The sequence below is a fragment of the Canis lupus genome, chromosome 2 (assembly GCF_003254725.2).
Source record: "Canis lupus dingo isolate Sandy chromosome 2, ASM325472v2, whole genome shotgun sequence".
Taxonomy (NCBI): Eukaryota; Metazoa; Chordata; class Mammalia; order Carnivora; family Canidae; genus Canis; species Canis lupus.
In genome coordinates this window covers 4,811,925-4,839,636 of record NC_064244.1, presented here as the reverse complement: position 1 = coordinate 4,839,636, position 27,712 = coordinate 4,811,925, and the positions used below count along the sequence as shown (strand labels likewise).

Genomic DNA, 27,712 nt, shown 5'->3' with positions numbered 1-27,712 from the left:
ATAACTCCATTGTAAATCAAGGAAGATCCGTACACAGAATCTCTCAGTAAATTTCTAAACACATTTCACTGTGTATGCATTCCTATTAAATGCATATTGATTCAATGTATATTTATTAACCTTTCATATGTGTAGGGTACTGGGCTAAGTGCTGTAGATGACAGTAAGATAAGTAAGACACATCTCTTATCTCAAGGAGCTCAAACTATAGAAGTGGAGACTGTCCAGTATGTAAATGCTATAGGAGGAACACAAGATCCTTTGGAAGGTGGATGAAAATGCATTTCCTTAATGCCCTACGTTTTCTTGACATGAGTGTTGAACAGAATGTTCACTTATTTCTTTCAGTGACAGTTATTGATATAATCATTTTTTAAATTATAAAAATAATACACAATAAATTGGCAAATGTGGAAAAATATGAAGAAAAATTGGTAGTTATTTCAGAGGAAACACCTGCGTACAATTGTGTGTATTTATTTCACATGTTTTTATAGAAAACTTGTTATATACTTGTTAGGTAAGTCTTTGAAAATTGGAGTCATATGTGTCAATCAGGTTTTGATCCTGTCATAATTTTATATAATATTATATACTGATAGCTGATGATGCATGTTTCCTCGAGATACACTTCATATTATTTTACCGATCTCATATGGTAAACATAGTTTTCAGTTGTCACTATCATAAGTAACAATGAGATGAATAAATGTCTGTTGCTCTGACAGTCTCCTTGGGAGGCAGTCCTCATGGTGAGCTCACCAGAGCAGAGAGCATGGACTACACTTCCCGACACTACACACACACATAAACATCTCCCTACCAATGTGGTAGGTGTAAATTACATCTCTTATTTAGATGTATATATCTTTGAAAAATAAGATCAGACCTGTTTTCTGGCCAGTTGCTAATGTGAATACACAAAAACAGTTTTTGAGGACGTTATACCAAAGAAGGTTCCTGGAACACACCTATGGTTATTTAACATCCAGGAGTGGCCAGGAAGGACAGCAGAGAGGTGACATCTTGGTGGCAGGTGGTGTGCTGATGACAATGGCAGAGGTACTCACCAGTTTGGTAATGCCTCCATGGTGTCTCACTGCCCGTCGGGCTCTTCTAAACTTGGCAACATTTGCGATTGTCTCAGCTGCCAGGCATTTCAGACTCTTATGTGGAGAATCAAGTATATTAACCATAACTGGTAAGCCCCCAAGGTCAACAATATTACGTCTGATTTGAGGATTATGACTGATTTCCTTTAGGATTTTTAATGAACCAATCTAAATGAGAAAATAGGAGTTAGAGGTGAAAATAAGTGCTTAATACATAACCAGTCCTAGAGTTTTAAAAATTCCAAGTCTACCTCAAATCCTTCCCTCATGAAGTTTTTAAAGGAAATGCCTTCTGTTCCCAGGTGTTACACATAGCCTCCTTATTTTCCTTCAATTATGCAGACAAACATTCATCATTTAAGAAGCACATAGAAAAGGTTCTGGAAATGAACCAGAAGATAAAGCACAGCCAAGAAGAGAAGAGCAGCGAACAAAAGGAACAAGCTATCAGTGAGATGAGCAGGCAAAGACAAGAACTAGGCAGAGGTAGCAGAGATGTATCAGTAAAAAGAGAAGCACAAAGAGGTATGAACAAGGCTCATCACCCACGTGAGGTAAGCCACTCACCTTACATTTGACTTCATCAGTATCCAGTAAATTTATCAAAACTTCAAGGCCTCCAACATCTCTGATTGCCAACTGGCAGGTCTCTTGCGCCAAGTTGAAATCTTTCATTGAACGCAATGCAATCACTGTAGCTGTCTGATTTCCTCCCTACGAAACGCAAGGCCATGGAAAGGTTAAATAAGATCACGCTTCTATAGAAATTTCCTTAATGGTTATGAATCCATGAACTGGGAAATGTGTCTCCCCATACATGGCATGTTAAATTTTTTTAAGTTCTCCGAGTGGGTTATAATTTGTTAAATGAATCATGTAGAGTTGAAGCACAAAAAAGCTTTACAGAGTATCATAAAACATTATTCCAATTAAGAGTCAACATTTAAAGGTGGTCTGTCTGCTTTAAACAGCTAGAGCATTAGGTGGTATTAGTACATTAAATAGAGTCGAGGGGCAAGCCTTGAGAAATCCACTGAGGAATGTAAGTTTTATGCAGAGGTAACAGGCCGTCCCTGGAGTTCTTGAACAGCATACTGTGCAATCCAAACCGTGTCTGGAAATTATTCTCACAGATGTATGTAGAACAGTCTGGAACAGGGAAAAACCTGAGGAAAGGGAAACCATGTGGGAAGCAGTACAACAATCCATGCTGAGACCAGGATTAAGTGGGAGAGGGGCCATGGGGTTGGGAAGGAGGTGGCGAGCCCATTAGGAACTGGAGATGACTCCGTGTATGGATAAAGGACAAAAAGGTAGCCTTCAGTATCGCATGCAAAATGCTGTCCCAGTGTTGAGAATCATGTGATCAATGTCTGCTTGGCTAATCACCAGCTGTAAAAGGTAGTGGGGAATGGCTCCTTTAAGGTAAAACAATCTGGGAGAATTTAAAAGAATGTAATGATTGATCAGTGAAACAGATGCACCAGGAAATTATAATCAGAATTCATTGCAGGAATTCTTAAGCAATGTCCACCCATCATTAATGCTTTAAAAAATCTTCTGATGGATGCAACATAGTACATATTACTTCTCCTCCTATTAAGACGGGATGGTAAATAAGAGTTCCAGTATAAGCACCGAAATAGTTCATAAGACACAAGAGCAATGTTTCTAATGGAGCTAAGGATAAACTATTTTTGTAAAAGGTGCTCATGAAAGATGGCCTTCGGTCTCTACCTCAAAACACAGTATGAATGGCCTCAAATAAATCTCTTTCCTTTTTGAAGAAAGACACCTACAAAATATGTTTATTCTCATTTGCTGATTATGACTTTATATTGCTATATTACAGATACATGTTCATAGATACAATATATACATTTACACAAAAGTGGAAATTATATCCAAGCAGCCCAACCTCCTCCTTCATATCTCACACACACACAAATCCTTTTGTGAATACAACATGATGTGTTACTTTTAAAATAAGAAGCTGAAATGGGATTATAAGAGGGCAAGCATCAAAAAGATAGAAAGGTTTAGACTTCAGCCTTTCCTCTTAATGCGTCCATAAAAGCCCCTCCACATCTCTAAAAATATTACAAACCACTATCCTGTGCTGAAACCATTGTCAGTCTGCTTTTCATATTAATTTTCTTCCTGAGTAATCCAGGCTGTCCTCTATATTCAAGATGAAGTTGAGAATGGCAAAAGCCTTCACTTTACTATTTACATTGAAAATAAGGAGTTTTCTTCCCATAGCTTTTAATGCCTTTTTGTTTATATCAAGAGAAATTTTTACCACCACCAATCGTCCTACAGTTCATTTTGAAACATAAAATAGTAAATCCTTATTACATTCAATTTTATAATCTCCCTTGTTTTGGGGTACAGGACCTCTTCAAACACACATTAGCACTTTTGATGCCTTTCTTTTTAAAAACAGAAGGCAGATATTTCATAACTCATAAAGAAGAATCTAAATGCTAATCATAATATATAAAAAAAAAGAGAAAGCGAGAGAAACAATTATTTAACAATTCTTTTGTTGAATTTAATTGGGTTAAAAGGAGCCCAAAAATTCCCCTGGTGTACCTGGAGGAGGAGAGCTGGGTGGGCTCCCACATGAAAAGTTTAAAAATGCAAACCAGGAGCTTCAGATAGAGTTCTTTAGGCAGTGCCTTCAGACTCAAGCATGACTTGAAAGCAAGAAGGTATCAAACAGCATGTCATGCCTCAGTCAAGCCAACAGAGTCCACACACACACACCAAACTCCGAAGCAGAGCATGCTGTCCTGGCGTTCTCAGTGGTGTGTGATAGAAGACTTTCTTGACTGCTATACTTGCATTGTATTTTCTTTGGTAGCACTTTCCTACTTACACATTCAGCACAGTCATTCTTTCCTATTTCATTTCGAGGTCTCTTAATTTTTCTCTTCTAGATTATTTCTATCTTGTGTGCTTGATTTCATCATATGCACCATAACCAATGACATAACAATTTTAAGGAATTGTGTACTTGTGGTAGATGCCCAAAAGGTAAGACACTATATTTTTCTAAATGATCTCTAAGCCACTTTTGAAGCCAAAGGATGGAAAATTTTCATTTATCATTGAGAAGTTAGATCCTTATAGAAAAAAAACTCTGTAAATCAGCAGCTTTTTTTCTGAAAATCTGGAAACATATTCATAGACTTGAGAGTTTTTTTTTAGAACAGTTTTATATTAGGGAAAGTTAGTTTTTCCACATTTCAGGATTTAGTTCTACTCTTGTCACTGACCACACTCCCCAAAGGATTATAAATCTTTCAGAATGAATACCAGCGAATGGGAGCCAAAATATTCAGCATACAGAGCCACAAATGTTAGCCAATTGCTATTCTTTAAATACCAGCTATGTCAAAGGATTTTCAAATGTTTGTTCTACTTTGACCAGATGCCATAAACATCTTACTAAGAAGAAGCAGTGCAAATATGCTTATTTTTCAATTAAATCTCCCCTGAGAATGTAATTAGTTGCCAATACTTATTTTCACATTTTATCATGTATTTGCATTTGTGAAGTTTTAAGAGCTGGAGAAAACATAGTAAAATATTATTTTACTAGTTTCTGAAGGGTTTTGAAGAATGCTTCCAATAAGCTTTTCCACTTCTTAAATTAATGCAAGTTGTTTTGCTAGTTGTCATCCTGCCCCTGCGTCTTCTCAGACATTTCCAGGCTCTGTCAGCCTTCAGATACTTCGCAGTTCACATTCCTTTCTGAGACTGGGAGGCCTTTGTTCATTATCATTATCACAATCATGTTGCTAATATGTGAAAGTTGAATAGATTTTGCTTTTTCCTTCATTTTTCTCAAAATTTCTTTTGGAAAGACAAGATCAATAGGCACTCTTCTAAACAATGTTTCTCAGTGTTTTAAATAACATCTTTGAAAAAAAAAAGTATTACCTTATCTGGTACATAGAGTAATATCTACCTCCAATCCTCTTACTGCTGATAAAAGAGAAATAAATGCTTATGAAATTGAGATGAAGAATGTATCTGAGACTAAATCAGGGAGCCAGATGCCTCCAACCATCCAACCATTTTTTAATTCTTTCATTCAACAAATTTGCAGTTATTCACCATGTCTGATACCAGGAACTAGAGACATCCTGGTAGACAAAAACAGATCTAGTTTTTGCCTCGTGGAGCTCATAAAGCTTAGTGGAGAAGAAAGATCTTAATTGTTAAGCCCATCCAAATAAATGAAAACTTTAAGAAGTGCTATACAGAAAAGTGGCACAGGGTTATGGATGTTTGCAACAGGGGACTCTAGGCCAGGACATCAGGAAAAGTTTCCCTGAGGAAACTATGTCTGGACTGAGGTGTGGACAGAGTAGGAGCCTTCCCTGGTGAAGGAGGTCGGACATGATGAAAGGCACACCAGTCAGAGGAAACAGTATGTGTAAAGCCCTAAGGAGGATTAGAACATGGCCTGTTTAAGACCTAACGAAGGCCAGTGTGGCTGAGACCCAGAGCCTGGGTGGCAAATGATCCAAGATGAGCTAAAAAATTAAGTGGGCAAAGGAATCTGCTGCACCCATAGGCCAGGTTGAGGATTTTAATCTTCATTCAAGATTAATAGGAAATATTCAAGGGTATTGTTTTGGAGGAGAGTGGGAGGACTCACATGAGTTGCGTACATTTTTAAAAGATCATTCCAGCTAAAGGGCCCCCTGTAGGGAGGGGGCAGATGGAACATATGGAGACCATGCAGGTTACTACAGCTATCCAGAGAGGAGGTAACTGGGATTAAGAGGTCAAGGATACTTATTTGTGTCATAAAGACTTCAAGTAACTTGATTCAGAAAAGGATACTATAAAACAAGTAGACGAAACTCTGATAGGCTACATGCTCCCAGAGCCATCATTTGGAGCTTCCTGTAGAGTCCCACGTGGTGACAGTGAGATAAGAAGGCAGTCAGAGGCACAATCGGGAGTGGAGGCCCCTCTTTTGCTCCCCACCGTCTGTAATCAAGGGGCAGTGGGTGAGACCTGGTGAGGAGATACAGCCATCACACAGCCATCCAACTGACTTTCAATGATTTCAGCATTTTTTCCTCCAAATATGCCACTCAGAGAGCAAGAAAAGTGAAGCCTGCCAGTGACTGTTTATTAATGATGACAGAGGGCCTGGCACCCAGCACAGAGGTTGGCTTACAGATACTCTTCATGTCCCAGGATGAGAAATGGTAAAAAGTCAATGCTCAGAGTGAATGGCATATGAGCATGTAAGTCAAAATAGTAAAATATATTGCTTTGCTTTCTGTTTATTTGCAAACTGGCTTTATACTGATGATTCAGCACTCATAAACCTAAGACTCAAGAGATGAGACTCAATAGAACTCCAGGAAAGAAAATGAGAAAATATTGTTCCAGAGGAAAAAAGAAATTAGACTCAAACTGTTGTATTACAAGCTTGCTGAGAATTTTTATTGGGAATGGGTAAGGAACAATGCAAGCATTCCCTACACATTCCTTTTAAACAGACATGGAACATTTACAGAAATAGATAATCTGCTGGAATGTCCTAGTCACTGCAATGAGGAAAAATTTGTAGCAAATATAACTGCCTTTCTAAAAAGATTTGGAAGACTATACTGAATAATTATGATAATTAATAAAAATAGCTCAATAAAGTGGATATAAGGGCCACATTAAAAATGAGTAACTCCCCCATACACTAGGAATAACAAATCACAATGCATAATTTGAAAAATGTTCCCATGCCAGTATTAGCAAAATAATAACAAAAATATCAAGGAGTAAATCTCACAGTATGTTGAAAATATGTGGAAAAGAAGCTATTAAGTTTTACTAAAATACATACAAATTTAAAAATAAATGAATGGTCATACCATGTTCCTGAATAGGATAACTGAATGATATTAAAATTTGCAAGCCCACAACTATATGGTCAATTAATCTTTGACAATGCAAGAAAGAATATCTAATGGAAAAAAGATAGTCTCTCCAACAAAGTGTTGGAAAAACTGGACAGCGACATGCTAAAGATTGAAAGTAGATCTTTTTCTTACACCATCCACAGAAATAAATTCAAGATGGATTAAAGACCTAAATGTGAGACAGGAAATCATTAAAATCCTAGAGGAGAACACAGGCAGCAACCTCTTTGACATCAGCCCTAACCTTTGACATCAGCTTCTCTTGAGGCAAGGAAAATAAATGCAAATATTAACTACTGGAACTTCATCAAGATAAAAAGCTTCTACACAGCAAAGGAAACAATCAATAAAACTAAAAGGCAACCTATGGGATGGGAAAAGATTTTTACAAATGACATACGAGTTGACAAAGAGTTGGTATCCAAAATCTATAAAGAATTTATAAAACTCAACACCCAAAACACAACCCAATTAAAAAATGGAAAGAAGATATAAACAGACATTTCTCCAAAGAAGATATCCAGATGGCCAACAGACACACATTAAAAAATTTTCAACATCACTCATCATTAGGGACATACAAATTAAAACTACAATGAGATATCACCTCACACCAGTCAGAATGGATAAAATTATAATACAGGAAATAGCAGCATTAACCAAAGGATACAAATATACTAATTCAAAGGGAATGGAAAAAGGGAATATTTATAGCAGCATTATCAACAATAGCCAAATTATGGAAAAAGCCCAAATGTCCATTGACTGATGAATGGATAAAGAAGATGTGGCATATATACAATGGAATATTACTCAGCCATCAAAAGAGTGAAATCTTGCCATTTGCAATGGCATGGATAGAGCGAGTATAATGCTAATTGAAATAGGTCAGTTAGAGAAAGACAAATACCATAGGATTTCACTCATATGTGGAATTTAAGAATTAAAAAAAATGAACATGGGGGTGGGAAGAAAGGAAAACCAAGAAAAAGAAACAGACTCTTAACTAGAAAGAACAAACTGATGGCTACCAGAAGGGAGGGGGGAGGCAGGGAGGTGTTAAGTAGGGGATGGGGATTAAGGAGAGCATTTGTTGTGATGGACGCCGGGTGTTGTATTTAAGTGCTGAATCACTAAGTTGTACACCTGAAGCTAATATTACACTGTGGTTAACTAACTGGAATTTAAATAAAAGCTTGAAAAAATTGCAATTTATCCAAAATAATTTATAAATTCATGTAGACCAGCCAAAATCCCCGGTAGCATTTTTGAGGGTTTTTTTTTTTTATTTGATTTTCAACTTTTCTAAAAATGATCTGGAATGGAAAATATGCAAAAAGTAGTTTTAAAGAATTTAAGAAAACTCTCTGGCCAATCAAGTATTAAAATACACCAAAGTAGCAGTAATTAAAACAGCATGGACCTGGCATGGGAGCATCCAAATAACTCAATGTAATAGAGAAGGATCCAGAAAGAAACTCTCACATATGAGATGACAATACTTGATATAGGTAATATCTCAGATCACTTGAGGAAAGAGTGGAGAAGCCAATTATCTGTGTTGATACAACTGAATCTCCATCAAAGAAAAAAAAAAAGTAAAATTAGATCCCTGCCTCACACTATACATAAAATAACATCAAGAGAGAAGCAACTTCTAAACATTTTTTTAAAACTATAAACCTACCAGGAGGAAATAAAAAATTTTTGTTCTCTTGAAATGACATCAGAAAAATCTTCTTAGCTCTTAATACACAAAATTTTATAAGCTATGAAGGAAAATCAATATATTTACTAATGTACAATTTTAAAGTTTTCAAACAGAAGAGTAGATAAAAAGACATGAGAAACTGAAAGAAAATACTTACAAATACTATAACAAAGGGTTAATTTGTATTAAGATTCAAAACACAACCACAGAAAAATAGGCAAGATATACAATGCAATGGCTATTGGACACATGAAAATATTTATCAACTTCACTACTAATCAGGAATATGCAAATTCACACAAGATACATTCTCTCAGTTGGAACAAATTATTTTAAGATTTGTGTGGAATCAGAAAAGACCCTGAATAGCCAGGGGAATTTTAAAAAAGAAAACCATATCTGGGGGCATCACAATGCCAGATTTCAGGTTGTACTACAAAGCTGTGGTCATCAAGACAGTGTGGTACTGGCACAAAAACAGACACATAGATCAATGGAACAGAATAGAGAACCCAGAAGTGGACCCTCAACTTTATGGTCAACTAATATTCGACAAAGGAGGAAAGACTATCCATTGGAAGAAAGACAGTCTCTTCAATAAATGGTGCCGGGAAAATTGGACATCCACATGCAGAAGAATGAAACTAGACCACTCTCTTGCACCAGACACAAAGATAAGCTCAAAATGGATGAAAGATCTAAATGTGAGACAAGATTCCATCAAAATCCTAGAGGAGAACACAGGCAACACCCTTTTTGAACTCGGCCACAGTAACTTCTTGCAAGATACATCCACGAAGGCAAGAGAAACAAAAGCAAAAATGAACTATTGGGACTTCATCAAGATAAGAAGCTTTTGCACAGCAAAGGATACAGTCAACAAAACTAAAAGACAACCTACAGAATGGGAGAAGATATTTGCAAATGACGTATCAGATAAAGGGCTAGTTTCCAAGACCTATAAAGAACTTATTAAACTCAACACCAAAGAAACAAACAATCCAATCATGAAATGGGCAAAAGACATGAACAGAAATCTCACAGAGGAAGACATAGACATGGCCAACATGCACATGAGAAAATGCTCTGCATCACTTGCCATCAGGGAAATACAAATCAAAACCGCAATGAGATACCACCTCACACCAGTGAGGATGGGGAAAATTAACAAGGCAGGAAACCACAAACGTTGGAGAGGATGCAGAGAAAAGGGAACCCTCTTACACTGTTGGTGGGAATGTGAACTGGTGCAGCCACTCTGGAAAACTGTGTGGAGGTTCCTCAAAGAGTTAAAAATAGACCTGCCCTACGACCCAGCAATTGCACTGCTGGGGATTTACCCCAAAGATACAGATGCAGTGAAACGCCGGGACACCTGCACCCCGATGTTTCTAGCAGCAATGTCCACAATAGCCTAACTGTGGAAGGAGCCTCGGTGTCCATCGAAAGATGAATGGATAAAGATGTGGTCTATGTATACAATGGAATATTCCTCAGCAATTAGAAACGACAAATACCCAACATTTGCTTCGATGTGGATGGAACTGGAGGGTATTATGCTGAGTGAAATAAGTCAATCGGAGAAGGACAAACATTATATGGTCTCGTTCATTTGGGGAATATAAAAAGTAGTGAAAGGGAGCAAAGGGGAAAGGAGAAAAAAATGAGTGGGAAATATCAGAAAGGGAGACAGAACATGAGAGACTCCTAACTCTGAGAAACGAACTAGGGGTGGTGGAGGGGGAGGTGGGCGGGGGGTGAGGGTGACTGGGTGGCGGGCACTGAGGGGGGCACATGATGGGATGAGCACTGGGTGTTATTCTATATGTTGGCAAATTGAACACCAATAAAAAATAAATTTATATATATAAAAAAGATACATTCTCTCCCCATTTGGAATTGGCCAAAATAAAAAAAGACTGTAGATTAGTGAGAATTTGTAACAATGAACCTTATTTCTAAACAAATAATTTTAACACCCTGGAAAGATTTTAAAGACAATCTGCCTAGATCCCACTTCACACCAATTGGTTTAAAACTTCCATGAATATTACCTGAGCATTGAGATTTTTGCTTTGTTTAGTTTTTAGGAGCCTGGCTGATTTCACTGTGTTCAAGGTCAAAAATCATTGGTATATTACTAATTGAGTGTAAACTAGTATTTGCTTTGTGTAAGTAGCTACAAAATTTTTTTTTTATTCAAACCAAGCTTGGTCAGTTTATTACTTTTCATTATTTCTCTTTAAATTTTAAAATTTCATTGTAATACTTCTCTAACTTCATTGTGCATATATTGTTTCTTGTTTAAAATAGATTGAGGTGGAACTGATATGCAAAAAACGAGTTGGGACACATGCGTACATCTGTGAAACCATCACCACAATCAAGATAACAGGAACATCCATTGCCTCCAAAAGTTTTCTTATGTCTCTTCCCTTTTTGTCATACTTACACTTACCATGAGATCAAATACCCTCTTACATTTTTTAAATGTACAATTCAATATTGTTAACTATGCTGTGCAGCTCTCTAGAGCTTGTGAAACTAAAATTTTGTACCAATTGAACAACACCTCCCCATTAGAACTATCAAAATTTTAAATGTACACAGTCTTTGACCCAAGCAATTCTACTTCAAAGTAGCTATCCTACAGAAATAGGATACATATCCAAAGAATATGTAAAAATATTTACAATGTTGTAATAATAAAAATTGATCTGGGAGACAAGGCAAAATGTTATCAGTAAGGGAACTGTGACATAAATTATTGATATATTCATATAGTACAAAACAATGTTGTAATTAGAAGAACTGAGGCAGATATGGAGGATCACCAAGAAAACATTAAATATAAAATGCAAAATGTCACATAACAAGTAGTCTGACTTCATTTCGTACATAAAAATTTCATATGTATATTTATATAAACAGAAACATCTGGAAGGGGGCTTTCCCTGTTATTCTTTTGCATGGCTTAAATTTTAGGGTATATATTAATGTATTATTTTTATAAGATTTAAATAACTTAAATACAGAAAAGAGATAAGGGAGGGCTAGAAGAGAAACGTGTGCTTCTGCAATGCCCTGCATGTCCCAGAAATATCAGAAGGCCACAGCCAGCCACACACCCCCAGACAGCAGGAGCTGGGAAAGGAGCCACAGCCTTTGCCAGTGGGACTAGCAAAGGCTAGTGGACCACAATGGGACCTAGAGTTTAATATTTTTCCTACAAATATGCAATTTCTAATAATGAGTACAGTACAAGTATATGCATATAAAATGAAAAGATCACTTATACCAAATCTGGTACCTTTTACTCCCTAACTCTTCTATTTATAGATTCTTCAATGTGCAAACTTTTATAATAGGACCTGAATATGTGTTTTTTCAATAAAAAGTAAAGCAGCCTAAAGCATTATACAAACTGGGAACTAGGCAACGCTACTTTTCTACCATTTATTTAGCCTCTCAAGTAAATTTGGGGGAAAGCATACTTTGAGGAACAAACAATAGTGTTGCTGGCAATACACTGAGCAACAAATTCCCCCCATTTTACATTTTCAGATTACATAAAACTGAACAGAAGTCACATAAAAGTTTGATAGCAAAGTTCTTTACAATCAAATATCTTATGACTAGCTAGATGAGCAATGTGTAATATCATAGAATTGTATTCTAGCTGGGCGGGCTCACAGGTACATTTATGAATGAATGAATGAATGAATGAATGAGTTAAAGCTTAAGGGAGCTCCCTTGAGATTTTTAACATCGTCATTTTCCAGTAGGTAAGTTGATGTGGTTGTATAATGTCAGCCAATGGTGTTATGAAGTGTTATGATTCAGTAGCATTACTTTATCGTTCTTATCCAGTTATCTTTGCTTTTCTCCACTCTTGTTTATGATACCCAAGGGGCAAAAAGAGCTTATAGCTCAAAAACTAAAAAGCTCAATTAGTTTATTTGTGGAATACAGATTCCTCTGTGGAGATGAGGAGACTCTCCGTCACTTTCATGACCTCCTTTGTAACAAAGGATCATTTTTTTGGGGGGCAATATATAAATATACAAGTGACACACAACTCAAGTAATCCAAGTACTTAAAGTATGTTCATGACTTACCTTGCAGTATTTAAGAAAACATAAGTGCAAATTCTACTAAGTAGAAATTTTTTAGGTGATGCAATTTAAAATATCTTATGATTTCTAACAGTGTTTTTTTTTTTTAAAGGATAAAACTCTTTTGTCATGGAGACATTTTTTTAAAAGTTAACCCACATCAATGCAACACCACATGTATTAACTTAAAGACTTTCTCAGGAAGGTGGTAGTAACTTTGCTTTCTAACTACTGCCATTCATTTGAATATATAAAAAGTGACCATTTTTTCCATTTTTTTAAGGATTCTGCTGAACACAAATAACACTGTTCTATCACAATCTTCTCCATCTCTTTCAGTATAAACTTAGCCAAAGAGCACACTCTCATAGTGCCTTCCAGAAATGAACATTGAATTCCTTTGTTTAGAAATGCTCCCTGTTTATTTAGTTTCTTACTCAAATGAAGAAAACCAAACAAGAGAGTAAATAGGAGGACACAACAGCAAGGCCTGAAGGCCCTCTGTGTCCTGAGTTTCTTGACAGAGGAACAGAATAACTAGGCAACAGGCAGTAAAGATAGAAGCCTGAACATCAGCCTGGCCCACGGCCACCTCGCCTTCTGTGTGGCCCAGAGTGAACTATTTCTCAGCTTTTCCACCAATGAAATAAGGATCACACTACCTGCACCTCCATACCCAAAACCCGAGTAAGGGTAAAGGAATTTAATTAACTGTAATTGACTGTAAAGTACATCAAATTCCTGCAATGAAAAATCATATAACTCCCAATTACCACTTAGAAGAACTCTTTAACCAATTAAGGTGGTTGTGTGTGTGTGTGTGTGTGTGTGTGTTTAATCAGCTCATGAAAGATTATTAAGGAACTGAATGCCACAAAAGTAGTCTTTAACAAAGGTTTTAAAGTTTCAAAATGTCTCTGCAGCGAATCCCCTTCCAGACGGGGAAATCTAAAACATGCCAAGGACAGAGCCTGCGGGGTCTCCTGGGAAGCCTTGTGGAATTTCTGATGTGATTCTTTGAGTTTCGGATGTGATTCTGCTCACTGTGGAACAGAGTCTTGGTCACTGCAAAGCTGGGGGGTAACTTCACTTTTCATGGCCTGAGAGATCTCAATTTGCAGATACGTAACAGAGCAGGAGAGTAACTAGCAAGACCCCTGGCTCACATGAAAGGTGAAATAAACACCAGTGTTTCACGAATTTGATCAAAGACAATTAAAAAAAAAATTAGGCACCACCCTCACAACATGGTGGCTGGGGGAAGAGAATGAATGTGTGGTGATGCCCAGTTGTGATCATATGATGTCACTCAGCAGCCAGCATTAGCCATTCTCCACTGAGTGACACATGTCTGGACAATATCACCATCCCCCAGGACTTGGGAACAACGACTGCACAGATTTAACATTTAAGAATGATACCACATTTGTGAATTTACATTAAAAACCCCATCTTTCCCTGACTTCATCATAGGAAGGAACCATAGTTCCTTATGGTTTTAGGGTGTAGGAGCTTTCAACTGGAGGGAACCTTACTTTAAAAATAAACATTGTTCTCTTTTTGCTTCAAACTTTCCTATCTTTCTTTAATTAATCTTTTTTATCTACTGGCTAGTTGCATAAAATTACCAAATAAAATGTTACTTTAAGATTTAAAAAAAAAAAGGCTGATGAATCAATCTGTTTGTAAGCTGGCAAACTAACATTTAAGGAAAGACTTCTATTGGAATAATATTGGAATTTTGATCTAAAAATATTGCTTTGGGGGATGGCTGGGTGGCTCAGCGGTTGAACATCTGCCTTTGGCTCAGGTCGTGATCCCAGGGTCCTGGGATTGAGTCCCATATTGGGCTCCCCATAGGGAGCCTGCTTCTCCCTCTTCCATTGTCTCTGCCTCTCTGTGTGTGTCTCTTGTGAGTGAATAAATAAAATCTTTAAAAAAAACTTGCCTTGGTTGTACTAACTGGAATGGGAGGCAGCTACTTTCTGATTAGTTATTAAGAGGTCATATTCCTTCATGAATAAAAAGACAAAAACAGGCACAATGCTTCACATGCTCATTCATGCCCTTGGGTCCAGAAGCAGTAGTTCGATTTTTAATGAATAATGTGAGCTTCAGTCCTTTATTTCCAACTACGGCATGGGCATTTCTATTTGGGTATTTCATTCTCTTCAAACTCAATCTGATCCAAACCCAAGCCTCCTCATAAACTGACCTGCTTCCTTTCCTAGCCATTTCTTTGCTGCTTCCAAGATACTTCCAAGGATAGTATCCTATTCAAAGCCCCCAGCACACTCTGATCACTGCAACCCCCTGGTTACTGGTCTTCTGTCTCTTCCCAGTCTGATTCATTATGTAGACCACCTACTGCTGGACTCAACTTTCTAAATCCCTGCTTTCATCATCTTGATCCCCTGGCTGGGCTCTGATCAAAATCCCAGGTGTAGAAATAGGCATCCTGCAAGGAGGAGGCACACCTGGGAAGATGGCCCTGGGGATTGACCCCAGATGCTTCCATTATTGCCTCAAGGACCCAGGAACAAGACCAGCTGAGATGAAGCACTTCAGAGTAGCGGCAGACATCTACAAGCCCGCTTGCTAATAATCTCCCATCTGAGCCTGGAGGTAATGCCAGAGTAGTATTGACATCTTATCCTCAAGTGACAAGGAAATGCCTATAAGGGAGATAGAGCATGATTCTAGACCCAGTCTCTGTGATCCCTCCAAACTACCTAAAATCTTAACCAGTCACATTCTTGGCATCACTCTATAGCCTCCTCAATTTTCTCCTGGATTTATTTATCCTATAGTATTAAGTTCCATACCCAATCCTTCTCCAATCCACACAGTAATAGATTTCAATAGGCTTGAAACCTTGTGTCCAGAAATTCATTCTTCAGTTTCATGATAGGTATAATGTGTATGAAATGCAGACCTACTTATAGTTACAACTGTTCAACATTTTCTCTCACTTGACTGAAGAGTACCCATTTGTATTAACTTATAATACTATAATACTTGTGACTAATCCACATTTCCAAACAAAATAAAATTCTGCAACTCTCCTCCTATTTCATAAAGGGGTTCTTTGTGAATGTAACTGGTTGAGTAGTAAAACTTCCACATTTTACAAAACTTCACAGAATCAGTGTGGGATGCACCTTAACAAACTATCTTCCCCAATTGCTGGAATCGATCCAAAGCAAAACATTTTAATTGCGAGATTTTAAAGCAGCCCTGGCCAGGGGAAAAATAATACCCATAGAAAGCTAGCATATACAGCAATAAAATTGCATATCTACATGGAGAAAGGGAACAGGAAAGGGAGAGGGTAAGAGAAGGTGGGAAAGATGTCAAGAGCAGAAGGAATGACTCTGGCTCACAGGGAAGAAAAACTGCTCTCAAGGAGCTGAGCATGAAGAACAGCACAGCCTGGCCCTTTGGGAACCCATTCTCTCCCCATCACACCTCCTGAGCAGAGGGTTGAGAGACAAGCCTGTACTCACTGGCTAGGCACTCTGCAAGACATAGAAGTGAGTTTAATATGGTCTTTCCATTTGAGTAGCTGACAAGACAGACAAGTTGAACCATAAAGATAGCAGAAGAAAGAATGTGTTTCTTGCTAAGGAAGCTGAAAAGGTGGTTTATTGCTTCTTTTAGAACTCGGGTACAGAGTCATCTGTTATGTGTGTGGGGGGAGGAAGAAGTTGGAAGGTTAAAAAGTAAAAATGCAAAGTCTTCATTAGTTTAAAAATTAAATTGTATTCTAAAAATCTAGATTAAAAGAATATATGCATATATAAAACTTGTAAGTTGAAATGAATGTATGTCAAAGCCAAATAATTAAATATAAATTCCCTTTACTTACATGCCAAGATCTGAGCTCATAGCTCTGGATAAATAACAAGCTATAGTTCATTGACCTGTTTGGGTATTAATGAGCTCATCAAATTTTTTTCAACAATTACAGACATTGCTGTACTTGGAAAATGGTAAGTAGAAAGTCAGGTCAACATTAACATTTTTCTACTAGTGTAAGTCTACATTTAAGGCATAAGTCTGCAATTAAAATGTCAGGTGTATTTATTTTGAGATTACCTAGAGACATTCAATTTTGCATTTCATAGACTTTTAATATCCTTTTGTGTCCCCATATAAAACATTTATCTGTGTCAAAAAGCTTGAAATCATTTGTAGATATACTTTTTCTTTTATTGGCTATGTTAAGAATATCTACCTGTGGGAACTATAATAATTCCAAGCAATTTACTGTCTGGCCAAAAGTATCACATTTGCACATGATTTATTGATGAATAACTTGTGCAAGCTTAAGTAGCACTTCATCAATAAATGTTTTCCTTAGCTGTTCTGGGACAGAAATAGTGCATCCCTTTTTGGCCTGATTTATATATGGACTTATCCTAAATAGTCGAAAAACTCAAGATAGTTATCCAATAGTTAGGCTATTACGAGAAACGCTCATTGCCATGTTCACTGGGAGGATATTATTAAGGATGTCATTGACTACCACACTCACTGTCTGCTTCATTAAGTCCTCAGGGAGAAAATTCTTTCTGCTCTTAGTACCAGGATCAGTTACACACATTGGCAACTGGGCTATTTTTACCTCATGATGGTAAGAGTCTTTCCCTCATGGTATTAACTCTGTATTTCCCTCCTTTTATTGGTTGCTAGAAAATTTAAAGCAAAAGTTGAAGGCCAGCTTTGCAAGTCCAGAAGACTCCACACCATATGTTGTCTATAATAATAATAATATGTAACAGAAGCCATTATTATTACTAACGAGTACTGAGTACTTTCTGCTAAGCACTTTATATGTGTCAGATCTTTTTCATAATAATCATAAAACATGAGAACCTTTGTTTTTGCCAACTTGACCAATGAGAAAACAAACTGAAACTCACAGAGGTCAGTCAAATACCTCAAGGCTACTGAGCCAGTAAGTGGCAGACGCCTGACCCAATTAGAATCTTTCTAACATGGAAGGTCATGCTTCTAACTGCTCTGGTAGTGTGCCTCCTGGTCCATCCATGCGTCTTTCCTGTTGACTCTTTATTTCCTTTGACTAATGAAATAAAGTTAACAGACCAGAATTATTTGTATAAACACCAGGGCTCCCATCTGGCTCAAGTTGTTCAAGTGCTAGATGGCAAAATTCTCTGATGCATTTCCCTCCCCCCCCCCCCCCCCCGCAGAGTGACATGTGCTTTATGAGTACAGGAGAGATGGTGGGAAGATCCACGGACCTTCCTACCATCAGGAAGGTCTTCTGAGTCTGAACATTGGTGCTGTGCATGCTAGGCTGAACCACTATGTTGACTGCATGATTTGTATGCAAAGACGCCCACCAAGGGCATGTGCCTGACCATGGGGCCTGACCTCCAGCCTGTGCTCCAGATAGTTTCCAAATTCCTAGGATAGGAATATTCAAGATCCCAGAATAAGATCTCCAAATTCTTAGGAATTCTTGAAATGATAATCATTCCATGTTTTTTCCCAAATTGTATTTATATATTTTTAGGTGATAATGATGATCCTAAAAGTTTTCCATAATAATAAATAGTATATCATTTTTTGTAATAGATATGCTAAAAATTTCAGAGGTTTTCTATTAAAAAAAAACCTCAAACATATCTATTGCAATAACATGAAAAATGATCTCCACTAAAAGAGGGGAACATTACCACGAAATAAATGCCAAATCAAAGCCATTTTAAAAATTGAAGTTGATATAAAAATATTTACTATTTAAAAGATATTATTCTTAAGATGAAATTTTAAAACAAAGCATTTAATAACTAGGCTTTCAAAAGCATAGTACCTAAGGTGGGCATTAGGATTTGCTTCACAGAAGCTCCCATCCTTTTTTAATGATGAAAATCTTTGATTTGCTTGCCTGGATCCTGGTCTGGCCATTGAAATCTATGTTGCAGTGGAGAATTAGAATACTTTTTCCCAATTTCTTGACTAATTTTTCTTGGGATTCAGGAAAACATAGATTTTTTTTTTCCTGAGAAATACAGGGAATTGCAGCTGGGACCGTGCTAAGAAAGGGGGCATATTTTTCTTCTAAAGCAACTTTCTCAGCTACAAAGCTGTGTCCATGCAGAGGATGTTTATTGAATTCACAAAAATGTATGTATAAACTATTTTACCTGTCAGCTTTGAAGGACCTCAAGGGCACCAGAAAAGTAGCCTTAAGTAATTTAGGAGCCACATAAATATCTTTACATATTGCAAAGCCACTGGCAAATGCCCTTGATTCACTCAATCATGTAGAAAAGCTGGAGGAAACTATGAGTTAAGTAAAAATGTTTTTACGAGTACTTCTCAACTATTGCTTTAGTCCTGGCCTACCTAGACATTATCAGTATCAGTTATCCACTGATATTAATCTGGGTTTTGGCAAATCATTTTCCCTGCCCTGCCCCCATTCATGTCTTAAATACATTATATAGGCCATTATTATGTAACATGTGTTTACACATATTATGTTGAGAGTAATGAAAAGGGACTGATACATATTTTAAGTATCTACAATGTACCAAATACTATCCACATCTTTCAAATATGCTTTACCAACCCTGAAGTAATCCTATAGGACAGGTATTAACCTATTTTCCATAGGTTAAGAAAAATAAGGCTCAAAGCTATAATCAACAGCTATACTGTTGGTAAGTAACACAGCCTAGAAATTATAGTCCAACTTTAAAACAAATCCATGTTCTTGATGCCACAGCATACTGCAAGGTGTAAAATGATGGCAAGTCATAATAGCTGCTGGCTACCATGGCCCAGGGGAAAGGGTTGGTACCAGGCAGACCGGCTGCTCCACGAGGACTAACCGTGCTATCCTCAGGGTAATAAGACCTTCCCCTGTGCACACAGGGTAATAAGACCATTCCCCATGCACATTTAAATAATAACGGGAGTTTTTACTACTCTTATTTGAAAAAAAAAATATATATATATAATCAATTTGGAAGTAGAATATACATTTTTAGGAAAGGAATTAAAAGAATCATTGTAAACACAATACAAAGAGGTTTGTCTTACCTTTAAATATTTCACCAGTTTCTGAATTTGCCAATATTCAGATGGCAAATCTGCATTTGCTTCCTGACGACGATCAGGTGGTTCTTCATCTTCCTCATTCTCTGAGGAGCTGTCACTAAGAATTTCCTCAATCTTCTCAGCACTCTTACTAAGAACAATAACAACCACCACATATAATAAACATATTTATGCTACAAAATGGATGTGGTTATAATCATTAATATTTCAGCAATATGAACATAAGCAATGTATAAGGTACCAATACCTTCTGAGTTCTAAAGATCTTTGCTAAGATCTAAGCAAGGAGATGAATAAATCCCTGTCTCTGTACCAGGTGCAGTTCATTATTATTGCTTTGTATGCAATAATAATAAAGAAAATAGTAAGAAATGAACAAAGGCATTAAGTATAAGTCCTATGGCTGTGCTGTACAAAAAGGCACGCACGGGGGAGGAGCAAGATGACGGAAGAGTAGGGTCCCCAAATCACCTGTCTCCACCAAATTACCTAGAAAACCTTCCAATCATCCTGAAAATCTATGAATTCGGCCTGAGAATTAAAGAGAGACCAGCTGGAATGCAACAGTGAGAAGAGTTCGCGCTTCTAACAAGGTGGGAAGACGGGGAAAAAGAAGTAAACAAACAAAGGCCTCCAAGGGGGAGGGGCCCCACGAGGAGCCGGGCTGAGGCCGGGGCGAGTGTCCCCAGGACAGGAGAGCCCCGTCCCGGAGGAGCAGGAGCTGCACCGACCTTCCCGGGCGGAAAGGGGCTCGCGGGGAGTTGGAGCAGGACCCCAGGAGGGCGGGGATGCCCTCGGGCTCCGGGGACACTAACAGACACCTGCGCCCCGGGAGAGTGCGCCGAGCTCCCTAAGGGCTGCAGCGCACGGCGGGACCCGGAGCAGCTCGGAGGGGCTCGGGGGCGGCTCCGCGGAGGGGGCTGCACGGCCCCGGGAGCAGCTCGGCCGGGCTCGGGCAGAGGAAGAGGCTCCGTGCGGAGGGGGCTGCGCGGTTCCAGGAGCAGCTCGGGGGCTCGGGCGGCAGCTCCGCGGAGGGGCCTGCGGCCGGGAGCGCGAATCCACCAGCGCAGGCCCCGGAGCACAGGGCGCCGGGACACAGCCCAGGATCCGGCCTCCCCCGGGACAGGCAGAGGCCGGGAGGGCCCAGGACAGCGAGGACGCTCCTGCCCCAGCTGAGCCGATCAGCGGCCCCGCCCCGGAGCCTCCAGGCCCTGCTGACGGAGTTCCTGCCGGAGCTGAATCCAGGGCTCCAGAGCTGGCCCGCCACTGGGGCTGTTCCTCCTGCGGCCTCACGGGGTAAACAACCCCCACTGAGCCCTGCACCAGGCAGGGGCACAGCAGCTCCCCCAACTGCTAACACCTGAAAATCAGCACAGCAGGCCCCTCCCCCAGAAGACCAGCTAGACTGACAACTTCCAGGAGAAGCCAAGGGACTTAAAGAACACAGAATCAGAAGATACTCCCCGGTGTTACTTTTGTTTTGTTTTGTTTTGTTTTGCTTTTTGATTTGTTTCCTTCCCCCACCCCCTTTTTTTTTCTCCGTTCTTTTTCTTTCTCTTTTTCTTCTTTTTTTTTTCGTTTTTTTTCTTCCCTTTTTTTTCTCTTTCTCTTTTCTTTCCTTCTTTCTTTCCTCTCTTTTTCTCTTATTCCCAATACAACTTGCTTTTGGCCACTCTGCACTGAGCAAAATGACTAGAAGGAAAACCTCACCTCAAAAGAAAGAATCAGAAACAGTCCTCTCTCCCACAGAGTTACAAAATCTGGATTACAATTCAATGTCAGAAAGCCAATTCAGAAGCACTATTATACAGCTACTGATGGCTCTAGAAAAAAGCATAAAGGACTCAAGAGACTTCATGACTGCAGAATTTAGAGCTAATCAGGCAGAAATTAAAAATCAATTGAATGAGATGCAATCCAAACTAGAAGTCCTAACGACAAGGATTAACGAGGTGGAAGAACGAGTGAGTGACATAGAAGACAAGTTGATAGCAAAGAGGGAAACTGAGGAAAAAAGAGACAAACAATTAAAAGACCATGAGGATAGATTAAGGGAAATAAACGACAGCCTGAGAAAGAAAAACCTACGTTTAATTGGGGTTCCCGAGGGCGCCGAAAGGGACAGAGGGCCAGAATATGTATTTGAACAAATTCTAGCTGAAAACTTTCCTAACCTGGGAAGGGAAACAGGCATTCAGATCCAGGAAATAGAGAGATCCCCCCCTAAAATCAATAAAAACCGTTCAACACCTCGACATTTAATAGTTAAGCTTGCAAATTCCAAAGATAAAGAGAAGATCCTTAAAGCAGCAAGAGACAAGAAATCCCTGACTTTTATGGGGAGGAGTATTAGGGTAACAGCAGACCTCTCCACAGAGACCTGGCAGGCCAGAAAGGGCTGGCAGGATATATTCAGGGTCCTAAATGAGAAACACATGCAACCAAGAATACTTTATCCAGCAAGGCTCTCATTCAAAATGGAAGGAGAGATAAAGAGCTTCCAAGACAGGCAGCAACTAAAAGAATATGTGACCTCCAAACCAGCTCTGCAAGAAATTTTAAGGGGGACTCTTAAAATTCCCCTTTAAGAAGAAGTTCAGTGGAACAGTCCGCAAAAACAAGGACTGAATAGATATCATGATGACACTAAACTCATATCTCTCAATAGTAACTCTGAATGTGAACGGGCTTAATGACCCCATCAAAAGGCGCAGGGTTTCAGACTGAATAAAAAAGCAGGACCCATCTATTTGCTGTCTACAAGAGACTCATTTTAGACAGAAGGACACCTACAGCCTGAAAATAAAAGGTTGGAGAACCATTTACCATTCGAATGGTCCTCAAAAGAAAGCAGGGGTAGCCATCCTTATATCAGATAAACTAAAATTTACCCCAAAGACTGTAGTGAGAGATGAAGAGGGACACTATATCATACTTAAAGGATCTATTCAACAAGAGGACTTAACAATCCTCAATATATATGCCCCGAATGTGGGAGCTGCCAAATATATTAATCAATTATTAACCAAAGTGAAGAAATACTTAGATAATAATACACTTATACTTGGTGACTTCAATCTAGCTCTTTCTATACTCGATAGGTCTTCTAAGCACAACATCTCCAAAGAAACGAGAGCTTTAAATGATACACTGGACCAGATGGATTTCACAGATATCTACAGAACTTTACATCCAAACTCAACTGAATACACATTCTTCTCAAGCGCACATGGAACTTTCTCCAGAATAGACCACATATTGGGTCACAAATCGGGTCTGAACCGATACCAAAAGATTGGGATTGTCCCCTGCATATTCTCAGACCATGATGCCTTGAAATTAGAACTAAATCACAACAAGAAGTTTGGAAGGACCTCAAACACATGGAGGTTAAGGACCATCCTGCTAAAAGATAAAAGGGTCAACCAGGAAATTAAGGAAGAATTAAAAAGATTCATGGAAACTAATGAGAATGAAGATACAACCGTTCAAAATCTTTGGGATGCAGCAAAAGCAGTCCTAAGGGGGAAATACATCGCAATACAAGCATCCATTCAAAAACTGGAAAGAACTCAAATACAAAAGCTAACCTTACACATAAAGGAGCTAGAGAAAAAACAGCAAATAGATCCTACACCCAAGAGAAGAAGGGAGTTAATAAAGATTCGAGCAGAACTCAACGAAATCGAGACCAGAAGAACTGTGGAACAGATCAACAAAACCAGGAGTTGGTTCTTTGAAAGAATTAACAAGATAGATAAACCATTAGCCAGCCTTATTAAAAAGAAGAGAGAGAAGACTCAAATTAATAAAATCATGAATGAGAAAGGAGAGATCACTACCAACACCAAGGAAATACAAACGATTTTAAAAACATATTATGAACAGCTATACGCCAATAAATTAGGCAATCTGGAAGAAATGGACGCATTCCTGGAAAGCCACAAACTACCAAAACTGGAACAGGAAGAAATAGAAAACCTGAACAGGCCAATAACCAGGGAGGAAATTGAAGCAGTCATCAAAAACCTCCCAAGACACAAGAGTCCAGGGCCAGATGGCTTCCCAGGGGAATTCTATCAAACGTTTAAAGAAGAAACCATGTCTATTCTACTAAAGCTGTTTGGAAAGATAGAAAGAGATGGAGTACTTCCAAATTCGTTCTATGAGGCCAGCATCACCTTAATTCCAAAACCAGACAAAGACCCCACCAAAAAGGAGAATTACAGACCAATATCCCTGATGAACATGGATGCAAAAATTCTCAACAAGATACTGGCCAATAGGATCCAACAGTACATTAAAAAAATTATTCACCATGACCAAGTAGGATTTATCCCTGGGACACAAGGCTGGTTCAACACCCGTAAAACAATCAATGTGATTCATCATATCAGCAAGAGAAAAACCAAGAACCATATGATCCTCTCATTGGATGCAGAGAAAGCATTTGACAAAATACAGCATCCATTCCTGATCAAAACTCTTCAGAGTGTAGGGATAGAGGGAACATTCCTCGACATCTTAAAAGCCATCTATGAAAAGCCCACAGCAAATATCATTCTCAATGGGGAAGCACTGGGAGCCTTTCCCCTAAGATCAGGAACAAGACAGGGATGTCCACTCTCACCACTGCTGTTCAACATAGTACTGGAAGTCCTAGCCTCAGCAATCAGACAACAAAAAGACATTAAAGGCATTCAAATTGGCAAAGAAGAAGTCAAACTCTCCCTCTTCGCCGATGACATGATACTCTACATAGAAAACCCAAAAGTGGGATCCCTGAGTGGCGCAGCGGTTTGGCGCCTGCCTTTGGCCCAGGGCGCGATCCTGGAGACCCTGGATCGAATCCCACGTCGGGCTCCCGGTGCATGGAGCCTGCTTCTCCCTCTGCCTGTGTCTCTGCCTCTCTCTCTCTCTCTCTCTGTGTGACTATCATTAAATAAATAAATTAATTAAAAAAATTAAAAAAAAAAAAAAAGAAAACCCAAAAGTCTCCACCCCAAGATTGCTAGAACTCATACAGCAATTCGGTAGCGTGGCAGGATACAAAATCAATGCCCAGAAGTCAGTGGCATTTCTATACACTAACAATGAGACTGAAGAAAGAGAAATTAAGGAGTCAATCCCATTTACAATTGCACCCAAAAGCATAAGATACCTAGGAATAAACCTAACCAAAGATATAAAGGATCTATACCCTCAAAACTATAGAACACTTCTGAAAGAAATTGAGGAAGACACAAAGAGATGGAAAAATATTCCATGCTCATGGATTGGCAGAATTAATATTGTGAAAATGTCAATGTTACCCAGGGTAATATACACGTTTAATGCAATCCCTATCAAAATACCATGGACTTTCTTCAGAGAGTTAGAACAAATTATTTTAAGATTTGTGTGGAATCAGAAAAGACCCCGAATAGCCAGGGGAATTTTAAAAAAGAAAACCATATCTGGGGGCATCACAATGCCAGATTTCAGGTTGTACTACAAAGCTGTGGTCATCAAGACAGTGTGGTACTGGCACAAAAACAGACACATAGATCAGTGGAACAGAATAGAGAATCCAGAAGTGGACCCTGAACTTTATGGGCAACTAATATTCGATAAAGGAGGAAAGACTATCCATTGGAAGAAAGACAGTCTCTTCAATAAATGGTGCTGGGAAAATTGGACATCCACATGCAGAAGAATGAAACTAGACCACTCTCTTGCACCATACACAAAGATAAACTCAAAATGGATGAAAGATCTAAATGTGAGACAAGATTCCATCAAAATCCTAGAGAAGAACACAGACAACACCCTTTTTGAACTCGGCCACAGTAACTTCTTGCAAGATACATCCACGAAGGCAAAAGAAACAAAAGCAAAAATGAACTATTGGGACTTCATCAAGATAAGAAGCTTTTGCACAGCAAAGGATACAGTCAACAAAACTAAAAGACAACCTACAGAATGGGAGAAGATATTTGCAAATGACATATCAGATAAAGGGCTAGTTTCCAAGATCTATAAAGAACTTCTCAAACTCAACACCAACGAAACAAACAATCCAATCATGAAATGGGCAAAAGACATGAACAGAAATCTCACAGAAGAAGACATAGACATGGCCAACATGCACATGAGACAATGCTCTGCATCCCTTGCCATCAGGGAAATACAAATCAAAATCACAATGAGATACCACCTCACACCAGTGAGAATGGGGAAAATTAACAAGGCAGGAAACAACAAATGTTGGAGAGGATGTGGAGAAAAGGGAACCCTCATACACTGTTGGTGGGAATGTGAACTGGTGCAGCCACTCTGGAAACCTGTGTGGAGGTTCCTCAAACAGTTAAAAATATACCTGCCCTACGACCCAGCAATTGCACTGTTGGGGATTTACCCCAAAGATACAAATGCAATGAAACGCCAGGACACCTGCACCCCGATGTTTATAGCAGCAATGGCCACGATAGCCAAACTGTGGAAGGAGCCTCGGTGTCCATCGAAATATGAATGGATAAAGAAGATGTGGTTTATGTATACAATGGAATATTACTCAGCTATTAGAAATGACAAATACCCACCATTTGCTTCAACGTGGATGGAACTGGAGGGTATTATGCTGAGTGAAGTAAGTCAGTCGGAGAAGGACAAACATTATATGTTCTCATTCATTTGGGGAATATAAATAATAGTGAAAGGGAATATAAGGGAAGGGGGAAGAAATGTGTGGGAAATATCAGAAAGGGAGACAGAACGTAAAGACTGCTAACTCTGGGAAACGAACTAGGGGTGGTGGAAGGAGAGGAGGGCGGGGGGTGGGAGTGAATGGGTGACGGGCACTGGGGGTTATTCTGTATGTTAGTAAATTGAACACCAATAAAAAATAAATTAAAAAAAAAAGATAAAAAGAAAATACAACATATCAAAAACTTTTGTACACAGATAACAGCTAACACAGTGCATAAAGGGAATTATATAGCACTAAATGTTTGCATTGGAAAAGAGAAGTCTCAATTCAATAATCTAAACTTAAGTCTAAAGAAACTAGAAAAAAGAATAAAGTAAACCCAATGCAAACAAAAAAGGAAATACTAGAGCAGAAATCAATAAAATTAAAACAGAAAAACAATTTGAAAAATCAGTAACAAAAAGCTGCTTAAAGAAAAGATCAATAAAATTGACAAAACTCTAGTATAACTGACAAGAAAAAGAAAAGACACAAATACCAGTACCAACAATGAAACATGGGATATCACTACAGATCCTGCAGACAACAAAAGAATAATAAGAGAAAACTATGAACAATTATACACACATAAATTTGAAAATCTAGATAAAATGGACCGTTCTTTTAAAGTATAAACTATCACAACTTGCCCAATATGAAACACATAATTTGAATAGCACAATTATTAAGAGAATTTAATTCACAATTAAAAAACCCAAGACAGAAGTCTTTAGACCCAGATAGCTTCACTGTAGAATTTTACTACACAGAAGAACACCAAATTTTATATGATCTCTTCTAGAAAATAGAATAGGAGGGAACTCATTTTACAAAGCCTGATATCAAACCAAAGACAGTGCAAACAAAAACAAAAACCAATACAATACTCTCAAGATTGTGGATGCAAAAATTCTTAACATAATATTAAGCACATGTAATTCAGCTACCTATAAATAGGATGAGTGCACTATGACCAAGTGGGGTTACTACAGAGATGCAAGGCT

At 38.5% G+C, this 27,712-nt stretch overlaps 1 protein-coding gene across 18 annotated transcripts in view; it reads right to left on the bottom strand.

The window, feature by feature from the left end:
* Positions 1-27,712, bottom strand: part of ODAD2 (outer dynein arm docking complex subunit 2) — a 349,216-nt gene that overhangs the window by 186,011 nt on the left and 135,493 nt on the right. For 16 of the 18 annotated variants that reach the window (XR_004813733.2, XR_004813734.2, XM_049096769.1 and 13 more), the window contains 3 exons: positions 19,964-20,111; positions 1,680-1,826; positions 1,071-1,280 (listed from right to left, as the gene is read on the bottom strand). Coding sequence is in view for 16 of the 18 variants with exons in the window: in XM_049096769.1 (XP_048952726.1) it covers positions 1,071-1,280; positions 1,680-1,826; positions 19,964-20,111 (505 nt within the window). In the remaining 2 variants the exon portion in view is untranslated. The remainder of the gene's footprint in view (positions 1-1,070; positions 1,281-1,679; positions 1,827-19,963; positions 20,112-27,712) is intronic. The other 2 variants (XM_049096754.1, XM_035713385.2) reach the window with 1 other exon arrangement.